General features: G+C 40.2%; 1 protein-coding gene across 1 annotated transcript in view; it reads left to right on the plus strand.

Annotated features, from left to right (window-relative positions):
• Positions 1 to 19,989, plus strand: part of LOC127578210 (ELKS/Rab6-interacting/CAST family member 1-like) — a 593,610-nt gene that overhangs the window by 242,353 nt on the left and 331,268 nt on the right. The window contains exon 15 of the mRNA XM_052029938.1: positions 19,191 to 19,351. Coding sequence (XP_051885898.1) covers positions 19,191 to 19,351 — 161 coding nt within the window. The remainder of the gene's footprint in view (positions 1 to 19,190; positions 19,352 to 19,989) is intronic.

The following is a 19,989-nucleotide window of genomic DNA, read 5'->3' on the forward strand; positions in this document are numbered from 1 at the left end:
ACCCACCTGCAGGATTTTTATAACATCCATTTGTATCAAATGGGTATTCATACTTAATTTTTTCAGCAGGATTTTTTATTATCCTTCCGCTCAGATTTGTACATTTTCAGTTCTGATACCTTCAGTGCTTTGTGTTGGTTGCTGCAGGGATTTATGAGACATAAGGGATCATGGTGTGAAAATTGAAAAATATCTGGAGTTACTTCATGGCCCTCACAAAAGTGCTGTATTCAATGCAATGAACTAGAAGCTCCATAATGTAAAGCTACCTCTTGATTCAGAGTTCTCTTCCCTGGTCCTTCACCAGAAATAACATCTTAAAATTTCTCCCTGCATTTCATCTAATTTGTAACAATATTTGGAAAGGCATCAATAATGGAACAGGAATCCAATTAAAAAAAATGTGAGCCCACTTTTATGACCATTCAAATTTTTATTATTGTTGCCACCGGATGTGGAAAGTTTGTTGACACTAGTGATATTATTAATCCAACTTTCCATAAATTTCATTTCACTTAGAATGTTTATTGATGTCAGAATAAAACAATGCTCAACAAATGCTGTGATGCTGTGAGGTTGGGCAATTTCATGAGGACAAGCTCATACAATTCCTAGTTACTGTGTACTTTTTTTTGTTGACTTGGTTTTAGCTGATCTTGCCTACCTTGTTCCATTTGTCATGGGCTGATCTATCCTGCTGGTTAGGCTCCATCTGATACTCTTCTGTGACTCTGTTACCTGACCCTATCTATATACATGTATATTCTTCTCTTAGTTAGCTTCACCTTAATGGCATTTTTTTTCAATTATTGAATATAATAGTGTGTTCATCCCTTTGAACATAAATTGACAGTCCTAGTCAGAATACATGAACAAATTCTAAAAGGGCTCAACTGATTTTGATTTTCTATTTGTATTTTTAGAATATAAAATATAAACAATTAACTTCAGTCAAACTAATTTCTACTTTGTTCAAGGTATATGCCACATGCTAAATACAATGATTCTTTACAAATCTCCTGGGGGGGGGGGGGGAAAATCATAGAAAGGGCAAGCTTTGTTGAAAGGTGTGGAAAAATGAATGCCTAAACTTAAGTTTATAGATCTGGTATACTTATCAACAAGGCCACCACCTACTCCTGGTGAACTTCTGGATTAATACTGGCTAATAGCTGATTCTCCATGCCTTCCTGATATTAAGTTTCCCATGGGAAATTCTCCAGCACTACAGTGGCTGCAATTCAATTACTGCAAAGGCAGAAGGATTTACTCTGATTAAAAAAGAACATGACTTTGATTATTCAGGACAACAAAAAAGACCCAGTGTTCTCTCATAATGTAGCAGGGATGCTTAGGAGAGTGAACTTGTTTGCAAAACCAGATCGTTCTTTACACTTGTCTCCAAACAAGTCAGCTTCAAGTGACTTAGACCTATCTGCAAGTTAACTGTCTTCCACCACAGACTTTGAACTCTTAGTTATCTCATCCATACCACACATTTATAATCTCAACATATCTCGCCCAAAAAAACTGTATGACCAAAGAGAAAGGAAAGAAAATGAGCCAGAGAAGTAAGAGAAAGGACACTAGAAAAAGGGAGAAAGACAAGGAGAAAATGAGGTGAGATGGAGCAAGGAGAAAAGAGAAAAAGTCAAAAGAAATGTTGAAAAGAAAACAAGAAAGAAGTGATTCGGAGTGAAAGAATAAGTCAGCAGCGAGAGAAGCTTAAAAGAAGAGAGAGGCCCAAGACAGCAGAGTTTTGTTTAAAATAGCAAAGGAATCTCAAACCTGGCCACCATTTTTCTGGTTGTCAGTGCCATCACAGGACAACAGAAGGAGATTGGTGGGTATTTTTTCACCAGTCTCTTCTGATTGGCTAAGGGATTAAACAAAGCAGTCCACATTTTAAAATAGTGAAATTCAATCCAAACTAATTAATCCAGCTAATTAAATAGAATAGAGATGGTTGGGCATGCAATGTTTTGTAGTTACAACATATGGAAGCTAGTGGACCCCATTGTGGCTAATAGTGACCATATCTGCAGTGAGTGCTCGGTGCTTGAGGAACTTTGGGGCAGGGTCAATGAGCTAGGGTCTGAAGTTAAAACAATGCAATGTATCCGGGAGGGGGCAGAGTTATCTGGGTAATCTGGCAGATTAACTATCTCTATTTTAATGAATGGTCAGGAATAAGATGGTGTGACTGCAGAAGACACAGGTGGTGAGATCCAGAGGGCAATAAGTAAGGAGAAAATTGATTGAGAGAAGTTGCAAATAATAACAAAACAAATGGTCAGAGTTGTTATGAATATATAAAAAGGAAGAGGATAACTCAGGTAATTGTGAGATCCCTGGAGGATGAGACTGGGGAATTAATAACAGGAAACAAGGAAATGGCAGATATGTTAAACCAATAATTTGCATCAGTTCTCATGGTGGAGGACACTGCAAATATCCCTAAGATAACAGATGGACTAGTTTCAAATAGCATTGAGGAACTCATGTTTGACACTTTCATAGAGTGGTACAGCACAGGAAAGGGCCCTTTCGGCCAATCTCATCTATGGCAACTATGATACCTATCTATGCTAATTCCATTTGCCTACATTAGACATGTACCACTCTATACCTTTCCTATCTATTAAATGCTGTAATAAAATGAAAGTCTTCTGTTATATCACGGAGTGTGGAGACATGATGGGACATAATTGGAGCATTGTAAACCAGATGCTTTTCTGGCTGGTAAATGAAACATGTTAAGAAGTATGAGAACATGATTGAATCTCATCTCTAAGGCCATTGTGGAGTGGACTTGTGAACAGTCCACTGGTTAACACAATGGTGGCATTAAGAATTGATAAAAGTAATTTTCATCAAATGTTAAGTGATAAGGAATGGAGCAAAACAGTTAATTTTAAAATAAAGGTTGGGTAATAAAATATTTTTAAGGATTTCTGATATCTTCTGACTTTTCAGAATTTTACTGAATTTAATTAATGACAAGAATATTGTTCTTAAAAATTTATAACACTGTTTTAAAATGTACTCCGGATTCTACATTTCTGGCTGGAGCCTACATACCCTTATAGGCGTGAGCTATCCAAATATGTTTGTAAAATGTGAGTAACAGATGATTAAATGCATGATGTAAATGTAAATAGTTGCAGAATAATGGAATTTGCAGTTATTATTGGATTTAAGTGCTTCTTTCTGATCTAGTAAATACTTTGCATGCTTCTTTCTCTTCTATTATGCTACACAATGCCTGTGCGAAGCAAATTATTGAAAGTTTGCATGAATGCAACAACTTTGGCTTTAAATGGTTCAAGGTATGGGAAGCATTTTTTTTATTCTAGCTCATTCTCAATGTTCCATGTTTTAATTTAACCTGCACAAAAAAAAATCATAGTTTTGTCTGATTTCCATTCTTCTTGTATCTGGAGCACTTTAGAGTGCTCTGCTCATTTGTTACTCAAGTATGCTTAAAAACCCAAGTAATTGCAAGAATTATCACAATCCACATTACATTTTTGTTTCTAAATGGGTGCAGCATCAGAGGCAAGTGACATAAAATGAAAATGCCTGACACTGAGAATATGAAATGGTTAGTCTCTTAGCAAGCAGGAGTTTCACATGCAACTAGTTTTCCACCAGACTTTTAAAAGGAGATGGGAAGCGTGGCTCACCTTTGACCTTCATCCACCATGTAAAGATATCACTTTAGGATATCTTTATCGGGAAAACAAAAGAACCAGATTGAGGTTGGAGCTTTTAAAAGTTGCCAGTGTTTCAGAACCTTGGTGAAGATTGGTGAAAAGTAAGCATGGTATTTATATTGTGTATTTTGCAAGATAAGAGCATCTTACAACACCGGACAGACCTTTGGAAAATATTCATAATTTCCTTTTGTGGATCCCCCACTGCTGACTTGCTGCTAATGCAAGTCCCAATTCAAAATGTTGAGACCCTGCACCACAGCAGACTGCTTCATAAGTCGTACCCAAAAAAGACTGAAAAGGCTTGGATGGGGTTTGAATGGTTTTGAATCATTCAAAGTATTAAACATTAAATTGTTTAAACATTTCAAAAGTTATTGAAAAGTATATATAAAAAAACGCAAACACTTCTAAACAATAAAACAAATTCAATTAAAGTAATGTAAATTACTTTTCATCACAGCTGTTCCTCTCCATTCAAATAAATGTGCTTTCCTTTTCTGTGCGAGGTTTAACCTGAAATAGATTGAGCAAACAGATTCCTCTATAAATGCTGGGAAGTTGACAAGTTTGTGCTTTGCCACTGGTCTCCACATGGAGTCCAACACTGGAGTTCAGCCGCAAGGTTGTGGAGTTCAGCCAACGGGTTGAGGCCCTCCACATTAGCACACACAATCCTTAACTTGCTGACACTTAGTGGGATTAAATACAGCAATTTGGCAGGGAAATCTCAGCAATTCCAGGAAGTTCTGACCTAATGCTTTTCTTAATTCATGCCATGTATCTTTTACAACCATCTTAATAAGCAGATAGGCCTTTACTCTGATGTCTCATGTGGAAGATACTACCACAGTACAATATTGAAAGGCTGTCCTAGATTAAATGTTTGAGCCTTGGAGTGGGGCTTTGACCAGTAATTTTGAATATTAGAAAAATAGTGCTTACAGCTCCCTTATCCATTGATCCAAGAAGTAAAATGCATATCTGAAGAAGTTGAACAAATGAGCAACCTGAAGAAAGGAAAATTGAAATATCTGCATGTGTAAATCTGACTTTTGTACAGTTTGATGCCCTCTCCAACTGTGAATCAGTTCTTAATGTCTTCAGTTCAGATGTAACCTCCTTTCTGTCCATTCCCACCCCTGCTTGCTACCCTGAAATCAGAGAGTGCCTTAATGTTTGAAGTATTAATATGATATTGTGCTGAGTGTCAGTGTGGAAATATATTGCTGTTGTTTAGTATTCCTCCATTTGATGAATTCCCCACTTTCATTTCTCAGAACAAGTAACAAATAGAGAACAATATTTTCCTCCTCCTCGTATCTCCTGCCTCCCATGGTTCTGTGTTACGGGTTGAATTTGTGTAAAATGCATGTTCCAGGTTAATGTGATGCTAATTATCACTATATCTTATTTGGGTCAAGTTGATTAATTGATTTCTTTGTGAGAAATTGTGTATTGTGCAGACCTATCACTGGGTGAGTAATTGCCCTCGATCTGGATGCAAGAATGGCACGTAATCAGTGGATCCAAAGAGAAGCCACATTAAAGTTGCAGAAAATGGCAAGCCTACGAATAGGGTGTGTATTAAGATTCAGCAAGAGTGAGTAAGAGAGCAAAAATAGACCACGAGGAAAATTTGGAAGAGACACCAAAAGCTTCTACAAGTATGTTTAGGAAGAAAATAGCAAAGGCACATACAGGTCCTTTACAGTCACAAATAGGAGAATTTATAATAGAGAACTAAGAAATGGCAGAGCGATTAAACAAATATTTTGGTTCCATCTTCATGGAAGAGGACACAAGTAATTTTCCAGAAATGCTGGGAAACCAAGAGTCCAATGAGAAGGAGGAATTAAAGGTAATTAATGTAGTGACAGAAGAAAAGAGTACTGGAAAAGTTAAGGGAACTAAAAGCCAATAAATCTCCAGGGCCTGACTATCTGTATTAAGAGTTTGCCATGGAAATAATGGATACAAGTGGTACTCAACTTCCAAAATTTATGAATTATGGAATGGTTCCATAACATGATTTTAAAAAAGGAGGAAGAAAATGGGGAACTACAGACCACTTAACTAACATCAGTAGTAGGGAAAATGCTAGTCTATCATAAAGGATGTGATGACAGGACATATTTAAAAAAAAGCAGTGGTATTACACAAAGCATGGGAGAAGGGAATAAAAGGGAAATATTTTTTCCCTTGCCTAAAACCGACTGAATTTTTTAAGGATAACTGATTGATAGATAAGGGAGAATCAGTGCCTGTGGTGTGTTTGGATTATTGCAGGCCTTTGATAAAGTCCTACATAAGAGGTTAGTGTGCCAAATTTAAAGTGCAAGAAATTGGGGATGATATACGAGCAGTCAAATTGATTGACAGACAGGACACATAGTACGAATAAATAGATCTTTCTCAGAGTGGCAAGTGGGTGCGTAGTGACGTACAACAGGGATCAGTGTTTGGAGTCCCAGCTATTTACAGTATAGGAAAACAAAACTGCAGATGTTGGAATTGGAAAGAAAAATAGAAATGCTAGAAGAACTCAACCAGTCAAGCAGTATCTGTGGGAAGAGAAACCAGTCAATGATTCAAGTCTGTGACCCTTCCTTGGGACCGGGGTGAGTTGGAGGGTTCACAGTTTTAGTTGGGGGAAGAAATAAGGTGCAAGACAAAAGCCTATTTGGAGATAGGTTAAGACAGATCAAGTGATAATGAGCTCAAGGACTGAGTTTTAGCAAGACATTTTAAAAATACAGGGTGAGAAAGGGGCATAATGAACATGCTCTCTCATTGTTTCCCATTATCATGCTGATGTCCCCTCTGGTCTCCTTACCTGAGAAAAGATATACTTCCCATTGGGGGAGTGCCTCAAAAGGTTCACTAAATTGATTCTCAGAATGGTGAAACTTGTATGATTCAGTTAACTAGACATGTATTCACTAGAGCTTAGAAAAATAAAGGGAAATTTCATTGAAACATTCAAAATTCTGGCAGATTTGACAGGCTGGATGCAGGGGGGATGTGCACCCCCCCCCCTCCCCAGCAGTCTGTATTGGAAGGGCGGGTGGTGGGCTCTAAAACCAGAGGCTACAGTCTCAGTTTACCTGGTTGGATATTCAGATCTGAGATGAGAAGTTATTTCTTCATTCAGAGAGTGGTGAGCCTATGAAGACAAGTCATCGAATACATTAAAAGATAGTTTTTTTTAAACACAGAAGGCAGCAAGAGGTATAGGGGGAGAGAGTGAGAATATGTATGGAGTAGATTATCAGCTATGTTTGTATTAAATGGCAGTACAGGCTTGGAGAATCAAAAGGTCTATTGCTCCTTTTCTACCTTGCTGTATTTCTTTTGTTAAGACATAGTCCCAGCTCTGCTTGATAGACTACTTAAATAACACATCAAAGGCAATTTTGAATGAGTACATACTTTATTCATATATATAAGAATGAGGCCCAGGAACTGGATTGTGTAGAGCGATTTGCTCACACATGCCATATCGTTGCCTATGCAGGAGAATATCTGCTTATGGACAGGATGTCATTTCTCAAGTGCGGCATTTCTGATCCTGTAAAATTAGAAGCTGCTCGTAGGTTTCACCACCTGAGAATAGCAGTTTTCCCAGAAATGGCATCTGACTGCTCAACAAGGACAGCATTTTGATCACTAGTGGCATCTCTTTACTCAGAAAGGACCAAGCTGCAATTGGATGGTACATCACTGTTCCTGAAGAACTTCCATCTTAATCAGGGTGAGACTATATAGAATTAGAATGTCCAATCTGTGCCTTCACAACAGCTATCACCTGAACTGGTAGGTGCTGTGGGAGGGAATGTTGTCAAGGCCTTGTGCAAGAAGTATGCACAGTTGCCAGAATGGAGATCATGGTTTCCTAGCTCCACATAACCTCCTGCAAAAGCATTAAAGAGGACTTCTCCAGGTACCATGCCATTTCCTACATACAGATAGGCAGGCCTGACAATTGATCTAACCACCTTTTAGTGTAGCTGGAGCAAAAAATAAACTGCTGGAAGAACTCAGCAGGACGAGCAGCATCTAAGGCAGCAAAGGAATGGATAATGTTTCAAGACACTGCATCAGGACTGAGAGTGTAGAGGGAAGATAGGCGCTATAAAGAAGTGAGATGGGGGTTGGTAGGCGATGGATGGAACCAGATGGAGGAGGATGATAGACAGATGGAGCCGGGTGGGGGTAGGGGAGCGTAGAGACGGAGGTTGGTGAGTGATAGGTGGAAACAAGGAAAGAAGAGAAAAAAAAAGAAAAAGATAGGCAAATGGAGCCAGGTAAGGGAGGGGAAGTGTAGAGACAGGCTGGTTTGTGATCAGTAGCACCAGATAAGGGATGGATGCTAGGCAGATGGAACCAGGTGGGGGGAGGGTGATGAGTCTAGATAACAAGTTGGGAGAGGGATGGAAAAGGTTAACAAAGGGAGAGAGAACTTAGGAGGACGGATGAGAGTGGGAAAGGAACACAGAGTGGGTTACCTGAAACTGGAAAAGTCAATGTTCATGCCATTGAACTGTAGGCTACCCAAGCGGAATATGAGGTGCTGTACTTCTAATTTGCATTTGGCTCCATGGCAGTAGAAAAGGCCGAGGCCAGAGAGGATGGAGTGTGAATGGGAAGGGGAGTTGAAATAATAGCCATTGCGGACAGAGCATGGGTGCTCTGCAAAATGGTCACCTTGTCTAGCTTGATCTTGCCAATGTAATAGACCATGTTGTAGGAGGTGCACGTGAATTTCTGCCTCACCTGGAAGGGCTGTTTAGGTCCCTGGATGGTAATTAGGGAGGAGATGTAGGGACAAATGTTGCTCCTCCTACATTTGCAGGGGATGTCAAGGGGTGGGTGAGAAGGATGAGTGGATCAGGGAGTGATGCAAGAGTGATCCCTGCGGAAAGCAGAACGGTGGAGAGAGGGGAAAATGTGGCTGGTGGTGGAAGTGGCGAAAGACGATGTGTTGGATTCAGAGGCTACTGGGGTGAAAGAGGAGGACCAGGGAACTCTATCTCTGTGTCTGGGGAAAGGGGAGTTGGTGAGAGCAGACATGCGGGAAGTGTGTGTGAGGGCTCTAATCTACTACAGCAGGGGGAAGCAATGTTTCCTGAAGGAGGACATTTCAGAACTCCTAGAGTGAAAAGCCTCCTCTTGAGAGAAGATCCGGTAGAGACTGAGAAACCGAGAGAAAGGAATGGTATCTTTGCATCAGTTTTGTCATGGAAGCTTTCTAATTGTGGTCCTCCTTCTTCTGAGTTTTCTTTGAAATTAGGAATTCATAGACTACCCACACACAGCAGCTCCTGCATCAGATTTCCTCATGCTTGTGTCAAACTGCAGCCTTCCAGTCCCTGATGTAACTCCCCATGGCATGATTCCTTTTAATCTATTTTGCTTAATGTTTACAGTGCCAGACCCTGAGGTGGTACTGTAGGGTGCCAAGTGCAGTGATGCGCTGCGGCCATCATTGTCAACATTGACCTCTTTTCCTTTTCAGTCTTTCCTCCTGCATCTCGTACTGTGAATGGAGGTGTTTTGGTGAAGAGGAAGTGGGGGGCTGCCCTCTTCTGATACCCTGCAAAGATAAAAGTGAAGATGGTTGTTCTTGTAAAATATGTTCAAAATAATTATATGGTCATGGAGCTTTCTACTCTTGAACAAATCAAAAGGGTATAGTAATCACAATGAAACATTGTCAGTGAACAAAAATGACTGATCTCACATAGTGTCTGCTCAAAATGGTTTACGCCTCTGTGGCCCCTCTGCCCATGAGGACAAGGATGCCCTTTTAAGGGTTGGTGCTGCACTCATGTGAGAACCTCTCCCAGGCATGTAAGTTCCATCCTATCAGTTTTATCAGGTTTAGATATTGAATGACCCTTTCATTATCTTACTTATGGAGGCTTGATCTCTGTAAGAGAAGTAGAAATTCAGTAGTGATGGGTCTGCTATTAGAGTATGTGCAATATGCAGCTCGGCTTGATATATCTACTGGGATGATGAAATTTCTTCCAAAATTGCTCCATTGAACAGGGGTTCTTACTGCTGGAGGAGGCACTGCTAACTGCCTCCTGCCAAGCTCTTTGAATTGGAGCCCTGGAATTTCTGCTTCCCCTGGTGCACAGGACTTCCCTCATGGCATTTATTTAGCTGAGCAAGTGTTGTTTGTCCCTCATTATTTGTAAAGTAATGAAGCTGTCCCATTCCCCTGTAGTCTTTTTCTCCTCTATGACGAGCATAAAATTTTTTCCTGCTGTCTGGCTGTCATGGGAAGTGTGGCTTTCAGTGCCCTTCTCTAATTGCTGTGCAACACAGTGTTGGCAGTTATGCTGAATTGAATGCAGTTGTGTGAGCAACTAAGCATACAATATTTTAAAGCTTCCTTCTGGGTGTAAACTAGCCCTGCACTGTTACAAGCTTGTTTTTGACCATTTTTGTGATGTTACTGCAGGGTTCCACTTTGACACTAAAAAATAAATTGGACTTCCTTCTTGGTGCACTGAAACGTCATCGTGTGAACTGCTAGTGCCAAATCAGGTTCCCCCAAAAAGATTGCAGGATTGGCTGTGAAGAAAAATGTGCAACAGCAGTAGTGTGGGTGTTACACTCAAAATGCTTTGTTCCATGTTTCCATCTGTCATTTTGCAATATTATTTTGCTCAAATCATACTCAGATATTTATTGGTGGGGAAAGGGGGTGGGAATGGGGGGGGGCACATTGGAGAGATAGGAGGACCATGAAAAGATTTGAATCTGGGGAATTGACCTTCAGGTGAATGTGTTTAGGACAAGAGAATGTAGCAACATAAGCACATGAATGACAGGTAAATGCGGCACTCTGCAAGTTAAGGTAAGGACAGAGCAGTTTTGGTTGGATTTATGTTTATGGAGATTGCAGGGTTGGCCTGTTGGAATAGTTGGGTCCACAGTTAATAAAGTTGAAAGCCATAGCAGTAGCTGGGTACCATTCAGACATGATTGCAGAGGTGAAAGTAAATAGTTTTTGTGATTTCAAGACTGACATACCTGCACTTAGCTGTAGGATATTCTGCATGAGTGGCATTGCAGTATGATTGCTGCTGGCTGACGGTGACCTTTGTAAAGCACAAAGACTAACTCTAACACACTGGCTAGGTGTCTGAAATTGAGTGCAAATTGGTGAGGCTTTGTGAAGATTTTGACAGTTGATTAAATCACAGACATTCACAAACATTCTAAAATAATGTGAGGTTTTTCATTCTGAATCTGAAAAAGAAAAAGCAGAATATTTTTACAATGGTAAGCACTAGTATAGATGGAAGAACAATTGGATTTGAGTATTCATGAACACAAAGCTGAAGCAAGATTCAAAGAGGTGAACAGAATTTAGGCCTTAATCTCATTAACAGACATTAAATGGTGGAGAACAAAGACTGAAAAGGAATTGAAGTTTAAATCAGCCATATGGTTCCCTGCATGGACCCTGCAATCATATACTCCCAGATTATAGAAATTCCCATAGTTCTCATGATTTACAAGCTATCAGTGCCCACAGGTCACATACTATTAGGAGCATGCCCTTTCTACTGGCTTGCTATCAGATGATCTGCAGGATCTTGAGCACTGTAGGACCTTCACAGCCAAAAGCATTCAGATCTGCCCATTGACAGCTGGTATGGCCCTGCCTTCAGCAGTGGTATCCAGCAATTTGGCTCATTTCCAGAGTCCCAGTGAGACAGCCTCCTATGGACTAAACCCAGCTCCAAACTGAGAATAGTATGATAACAGGACAGAAAAATTATGAGTGGGATTATTTGTTTCTGGGATGTGCAAGATCCTGAGGGAGAGGGGGATTTCTTTTAATATGTGGTGCTTTTATTATCTAAATTGGACAATTTATTGTGGAAGGTATTTCAATTAAAGTTCAAGTTGCTATTTGCAGAAAATATTAGACAGCCAATTTCCTTTTCCCAGGGTTGAAATTTAAGGGGCTCTTAGATAGGCACATGAATATGCAGAGAATGGAGGGATATGAACCATGTGCAGGCAGAGGGATTAGGTATCATCAGTTTGGCACAACATCGTGGGCTAAAGGGCCTGTTCATGTGATCTACTGTTCAATGTTCTAATGCAACTAGTTAAGTTAAAGAGGACTTTACAGTAAAATATTAACTTCCAGACAGGTTTGGAGTACTGTGACTAATATCCACCATTGCCTCGTTGCAAAGCTGCAAGACCAACTAAACCTCACAATTTATCAATTACAGATCTTGTTGGTAACTACTATGCAAACATACTTTGATAACAAAAGTATCTTTTTTTTGATTAATTTATTAGGGGGAAATTATTGGTAGTCATTTATTTTTGCTTATGCACTAGTACAACCTCTTAGACCTTTGCTTTTCAATGCTGCAATATGTGCTGCTAACATTGAGTAGCACTCAATGCAGAACCTCGTGTGCTCGTTTCACATTGCCACATTTGTGCAGTGAACTGTATTCATGATTTTCCAATCAAACCAAACCACTGAACCACAATCCCAGATTTCTTTCTGTATAATATGGAGGGAAACCACAACTTATTTTGGCTGTTGTTGTTTATAATATAGATATGAGAGGAAGGATTGTACGACTTCTAAATATGTCTGGAATAAGAATCAATTTCCTCATTATATCATTTAATCACACAACTTGTGTAATGATTCAATTATGCACAAGCAGCCAACATGAGTTCCATTGTAATATAAATGTGACCATGAAATTAATGATTATTTCTTCTCTCTGGCTCTTATTGGCTCTCTAGGCATAATTTTAATCATATAGACATTATAATCACTTCTCATTGAAATAGAAACTTTGAAACTTTAAATGAAAATTAAAAAATGGCAGCTTTTCCAGCATTTTCTCTTTTTGAAAATTTAAATTTGTGTCTCTGCCTTGATACAATTTCATTCTGTTGTTGCAATGCAGTATTCATTAGAGCACCAGTGGATGATTCGTTTCTAGCAATCCTACTCTGTTGCTGTTATATCAGCTCTAAGAGAGCTGTCCAAAGTGACATTTCTACTTAGTATTTCTCCCCCCCCCCCCCCCCCCCGCCCAATTTCCTCCCTTCCAAAGAAGCACCTTTTTCTACTTGGTGTTTAATATGAATGTATGGCATAGCAAAGACTGGCAACACCTTGTGTGGAAATTCATAGGAGGCAACCTGCTTCTTTGTACTCTGTGAAACAGTAAATTGGAACAAAAACACAGCACTTTATTACTTGAATAATATTCTTTTCAAAGATTTGAACAATTCTAGCAGTCTAGATGCTGTAACTTAAATCACTAGTAGCAGAAGCCATCCACCGTTGCAAGGGCTAAAATATTCTGCTAGAATACTGGGCATTATGGCAGAGGACTGATAGATCAACAGAAGACTAATTGTAAGTTAGGCAAAAGGGTGCCTATGCCTAATAGCCTGACTTCTGATAAGAAAAGTTTGCAAGTGCTAGCAGAACATGTGCTGAAACATCCAGAATTATGTGTCTGATACGATTAGTTGGGGGAATCATGAAATGCGCCCATGCAGTGGTCAGGGTTGAAATGGACTCACATCATTGGCGTCTAATCACGTTGATTAAAAGGAGCTTCTGGTATGTGCTGTCTGTTTAAAGTTTATTGAAAACGGTGTAGTAGGTTATCTAATGTACAACTAATATTCAATCGTAGACTATTTACCATTGACAATTAAAATCCATGTCACTATTCTGCAGCAGAACTGGTAATCTGATAACTAAATCTAGCAGAATGACAACTTCCAGAGCATCATTGAAGATTGCTCACCAATAGAGCTCAGTGTACCAGAAGAGTAAATTTCTCACTGTCTACTGGGTTTCTTCACATTCCCAACACCCCAATAAGCCAGAAGCTAGCTGGTAGATTAACTCTGATTTAACAGACAACAAAAATCTAACTGGATCTTTACGCTGGGAAATTGAGTAGTTTTAGCTGATCAAACCCCAGGCATGGCTATGTAAAGATTGAAATTCTCTGAACCTCAGCTTCACCTGTGCCAAACCTCTTTTGAGTCATCCAACCCATAGACAAGGGGAGTTCCACTGTAGTCTGGCACACTGACCTCTACCACCTCATACCCTCCTCTGGACCATGATCTCACTTACCTGTTCCTGCACAACTCCCCAGTTCTTTCTCCGGCTCATCAACAACTGTATCAATGCTAACTCCTGCCCTCATGCAGAACTCGTCAATTTCATCACCTTTTTCCACCCTGTCCTCAAATTCATCAGGCCACCATCTCTCAGACCGTTACAGATCTTATCACATCCTGAGATCTCCCCTCCATGGTCTCCACTGATATAGTGGCCCAGTCCCACAATGCCCACTTCTATCCCCTACTTAAGATCCATAATTCTGGTAAGCCTATTACTTCTGCCCACTCTGGCTCCATCCTGTCTCTCCTTGTCTATTTCCTTCCCACTTACATCCGGGACACCTCTCAAGCCCTCCACCATTTCGATAACTTCCAATTCTCTGGTTCCAACAAGCTCATCTTTACCGTGGATGCCCAGTCTGTATGCACCTTCATCCACCACCATGAAGGTCTTGGAGCCCTCCATTTTCTTCTTGAACAAAGACCTAACTAGTTCCCCCTCCTCCAACCCACTCATCTGCTTTGCAGAACTTGTCCTTGCCCTCAGCAACTTCTCTTTCAATTCCTCCCACTTTCTATCAAAGGTGTAGCCATGTGCAATTACATGGGCCCTTTTTGTTGCCAACAGTGAACAGTTTTTGTTCCAAACCTGTTCCTGCACAACTCCCCAGTTCTTTCTCCAGCTCATCAACAACTGTATCAATGCTAACTCCTGCCCTCATGCAGAACTCGTCAATTTCATCACCTTTTTCCACCCTGTCCTCAAATTCATCTGGACCATCTCTGACACCTCTCTTCCTTTTTTTTGATCTCTTGGACAGACTTGCCACTCACATCTTCTATAAACCCACTGACTCCCACAGCTACCTTGACTACACTCCACTCACCTTGCCTTCTGTAAGGATGCCATCCCTTTTACTCAATTTCTCTGTATCTACTGCATCTGTTCTTGAGGTGAGGCTTTTTTTTCTCTAGATCTTCGGAAATGTCCTCCTCCTTCCAGAAGCATAGCTTCCCCTCTACCATAGTTAATGGAGCCCTTGCAAATATTTCCTCCATTTCCCATGCATTTGCTCTCTCTTTGGGCTCCGTGGTCTGCTCATCCCTTTGCACCTATCTCTCCACATCCCCTGGCACTTTCCCCTGCACCTGAATGAGCTTTAACATCAATCCCTTCTCCTCCTCCCAGAACATCGTCCAGGGACCTAAACAGCCCTTCCAGATGAGGCAGAGGTTCCCCTGCACCTCTTCCAACTTGTTCTACTGCATTCAGTGCTCAAGATGTGGCCGGCTCGGCACTGGTGAAACCAAGCATAAACTAGGTGACCGTTTTGCAGAGCACCTAGAGCTTACAGTTGTGTGTCATTTTAGCTCTCCTTCCCATTCCCACACCAACCTGTCAATCCTTGGCCTTCTCCATTGTTATGGAGAGGCTAAACTCAAATCGGGAGAACAACATCTCATATTCTGCTGGAGTAGTTTACAACCCATGGTTATTAGTACTGGAAAATTCAAGTAACTCACACCACCGTGCATTCCTCCTACATACACTCATCTGTCCACCTAGTTCTCGTCTCCATCTGTTCATCCCTCCCATCCCTCACCCCACCTGGTTCCATCTGCCCATCTGTTGTGTGAAATGGTTCTTTTCGGCCTTAAGGATGAAGGACTCTGGACACGAGCTTTGGATATCAAAACTAGTTTAATCACAAAGGCAAACGCGGGGACAGAATGGATGGGAACAGATACACACTCACACACATACACACAAGAGACCGCAAACGTGAGGGGGAAATCACAACTAGGATAAGATATTCTCTCTCTCTCTCTCTCGCTCTCTCGCTCCCTCTCTCGCTCTCTCTCTCTCACACGCGCTGATACACACAAGCACGCAATGTACAACTTCAGGATATAATACTTCAATGTTTGACCCACACTAGCATTGGCTCTAACACTGCCTGGAATCTGAGTGAAACGTTCCCAAACCAAGTGGTGATGCACTCTTACCAGTGATCTCTGCAGCGTTGTTTCACTTCTCCTGGGGTCGTCAGAGAGAGAGAGAGCAAGGGAACTGTAACCCTTTTTATGGGGCTAGGAGGCTGGGTGGAGCCTCACTGAGTGATTTAAACGGGCCAATGGTTTGGGGGTCAAGGACAAAGGTGCCTGCCACAGCCAGTGATCAGGCAAGTTCAGAGACAAAAGGTACTCTCACACCTGAGGGGTGGGTGGAGCCGCACCTTGATTGACAGTGGTATCACTTCCGATCCGAGGAGCAATGCTGTCCTCCAACCAGCGGGGGTCAGTGTCGTTACTGTCACGTGACAGCCATGTGATGTGCTTTCTCACTACACCATCATCCCTTCTCTATCTGGTTCCATCTATCACCTACCAGCCTCTAACAACTACCCTATGTACTGCTATATACATGCAGTCTTTCCTGTTTCCTCTCAGTCCTGATGCGCGGTCATGATTCAAAATGCTGACTTGCACCTTTTGCCTCCACAGATGTCGTTTGACCCCTCTTGAGTTCCTCCAGAGTTCTGTTTTTGTTCTAGATTCTAGCATCTGTAATCTCCCTTGTCTCCGGCCTCTCTTGAGTTTCTTAGGTGAAATATGTCCTTTCAGAAAGATGATGCAAATGTGTCTTAACAAAATCATCATGATTGCATTGTTATGGGCTTCTGTATACTGACTGGGATTTTACAAATTTCCTAGATGCTTTTGATTTTGGACTGAAAATCTCCCCCGAGTAATTTTAACAAATAGCCAACTCTAGCAAAATCTTCAATTCAGGATTTGGAAGTTACTAGGCATGGATATAATTGGCAAGCATACACCAGATTGTACGATCTCTCGAAATTTAGTTTACAAAATGCCCATTTTAAAAATGTAAATAAAAATATTTGAAAGATTTGGGCTTTGATTCCCTATATCCATCTGAAGATTGGCTGGTGTATTGCATGCCAAATATCTTTAAATGCAACAGTTTCTGTTCATGTGCAGTACACATTAGCTCGGTTGTAACAAGTGGTGTATCGCAGGATCAGCTCTGGGACCTTTGTTGTTTGTGATATGTATATAAATGATTTGGATAAGAATATAGGTAGAATGATTTATAAGTTATCAGACACAAATATTGGTGGAGTCGTAGGTAACGAAGAAGGTTGTCTAACAATTCAGTGGGACATAGACCAGTTGCAAAGTTGGGTGGAGCAGTGGCAGATAAAACTTAATGCAGACAAGTGTGAGGTAATGCACTTTGGGAAGTCAAATTCTGGTAGGACATATAAAGTAAATGGTAGGAGCCTTGGAAGTGTTATTGTATAGAGGAACCTTTGAGTGCAAGTGCATAGCTCCCTGAAAGTGGTGACACAGGTGGATAGGGTAGTGAAAAAGGCATTTGGTATGCTTGTCTTTATAGGCCAAGGCATTGAGTATAAAAGTTAGGACATCATGTTGCAGCTGTACAAAACGTTGGTTAGACTGCACATCGGCTATTGTATACAGTTCTGGTCACCACATTAAAGGAAGAATGTGATAGCAAGAGTGAATGTGCAGAAGAGATTCACCAAGAATGGAGGGTTGTAGTCATAAGAGGAGACTGGATAGGCTGGATTTGTTTTCACTGGAAAGCAGGAGACTGAGGGGTGACTTTACAGAGATTTACAAAATTATGAAGGGGATCGATAATCAGAATCTTTTTCCCTTGGCATGGGAGTCTAGAACTCGAGGGCACAGGTTTAAGATGAGAGGAGAGAAATTTAAAGGAGACCTGAGGAGTAAGTTTCTATCACAGGTGTTGGAGGCAGATACTATTGCAATATTTAAAAGCCATTTGGACAGGTACTTAGATAGGAAAGGAATATAGGGATATGAACCCAAAATGGACAAATAGGATTAGTGTAGGTTGGCACCATAGTCGGCTTGGATGAGGTGGACCGTAAGGGTCCATTTCTGTGCTATACATTTCTATGATAATATGGCTCCCATCTTTCCTTTAGTACAACAGTGACTTCTCTTCATAAGTACATTTGTTCTGAAGTGTTGAAAGGAGCACATAGGAGTGCTGTATAATCTTTACTTTAGTGGGGACAAATCTGTTTTTGACTTCTGATTCCAAGATTTAGCTGTACTGGATTGTCCTCCCATTTTCTGCTTGAGTCTTACTGAAACCAAAGGAAGAAAATGGGGCAAACTGTTTATTGCGTTAAGCCAGACCAACAATTGCTACCACTTGGCAATTTGACACACACAAATATTGATAAACAGGTCTTTCCTCTTCCAACCTATTTTCTTCTGTAATGGTTGCGGGGTACTTCTAGGCAATTAGACTTTATAGAAATGGTGTTCAAAGTTGCATCTTCAACTCATGGACACATAAGTAGTTAATAAGCATAATTAGAAAGGACTTAGTTGTAGTGGTGTCCTGTTTCATAACATTGATTCTGATGAGAGCATGTAGATAGACCACCACTTTTCGTGGCAAATGTGACAGAATTGTAGAATTCAATAAATAAATCTCTTGATTTTTTTTAATGTAAATGAATATCAGTTAATGAAAATTGAATTTTATATGGGCTTTCCAATAAAAATGTGGATACAAGAATTTGTATTCAAGCAAGTTTATGGAAAGTGCATATCATAGTCCTACAGCATGGAACAAACCCTTCAGCCTAATGAGTCTGCTCTGATCATCAGATGCCCATTTAACTAATCCTATACTAATCTCATTTTATTCCTTACTACTCAGGCTAATTAAATTTGGCCAACTAGCCTACCAACTCGTTTGTCTTTGGCATGTGGGCAGACCTTTTCAATATGAAATTGTTAACAGTCTAATACTTGGATTGAAAAACTGAATAATCAGCATAAGGTATCCTCAAATATATTTCTGTTCTTCAAATATGTACCTTGAGAGTTATTGTCAGCAAACTATTAGATTAGCCATACCACAATCTTATCCTCGCATGATGTCCACACCCTAGCATTTTTAAGGTGTCATTGAAATAATGATGAAGATTGAAAATGCTGGCTGAGTTCTTTTATCCACATGCACTAATGCCAGTTATTTTATTATCCAATTTTTAATATGAGTTTGATTCTGTGGAATTGAACACACATCAGCAATTGAACATGACCCTTCTTAATCTGCCTGGTTGAATAATACAAAAATGTTTATATCTTTGGTCCAGTAAGCTCAGCAATTTTAATTACACTGTAAGTAGTTCAACAGTTACAATGTTTGCTTTAATATTGCTGCAGGTGTTGAGGTTAAATTTTATTATTGTTCAAATCTACCTTATGTATTTGGCTTTATAGGTAGAAGAGTTAATGGCAGCTATGGAAAAAGTGAAACAAGAACTGGAATTGATGAAAGCTAAGCTGTCCTCTACCCAGCAGTCCCTCGTAGAAAAGGAAGCCCACCTCACTAACCTGCATGCTGAGAGACGGAAGCATCTTGAGGAAGTCCTTGAAATGAAGTAAGTTCAGTCATTTTAATTCACTGTTTCAGTTATGACCTGAGTTCCTTCGGCCTGTCCTACACAGTTACTTTTGTTTGCTTTTCTAAACTGGATTTCATTACTCATGCCCTTTTAAAGCTGTGAAATGGTCTTAATGTGGCTGAAATGTATTCTTATTATGTTTTTGAATAATAGAACACCTCTTCAATTAGTTTGGTTCACCTGTGCTGACCTTGTGGAAATGTTAGGAAAGGCTTGAAGATGGGCCATGCCATGGCTCCAGTAATGCACTGTTGGAATTTGTGGAAGAGAATCAGTCTTGATTTAGAATCATGACTGAGAGATCTAAACCAGAAGTATAATTTTGCAGTACTACCTGAGAAAGTACTTGAAGAAAATGATTAAAATTTTACTGTTTACATGCTGCAAAAGAGTAACAAATGAAAGTCGAACATTTTGTAGTTGGTCAAAGGAAATCATTATCAAAGAAATTTTATAAACACACAGTTATTTTTGTTTAGATTTTTCCTGAATGGTGGATCTCAATATCCCCATTGTTAAAACTCTCAAGATATGAGAAATAGTCGGTAACATAGACTGTAAACAGATAATTTATTCATTGTTTACAGATCCAGCAAGCACACTTGTAATTGCTT

The sequence above is a fragment of the Pristis pectinata genome, chromosome 15 (assembly GCF_009764475.1).
Source record: "Pristis pectinata isolate sPriPec2 chromosome 15, sPriPec2.1.pri, whole genome shotgun sequence".
Lineage (NCBI taxonomy): Eukaryota > Metazoa > Chordata > Chondrichthyes > Rhinopristiformes > Pristidae > Pristis > Pristis pectinata.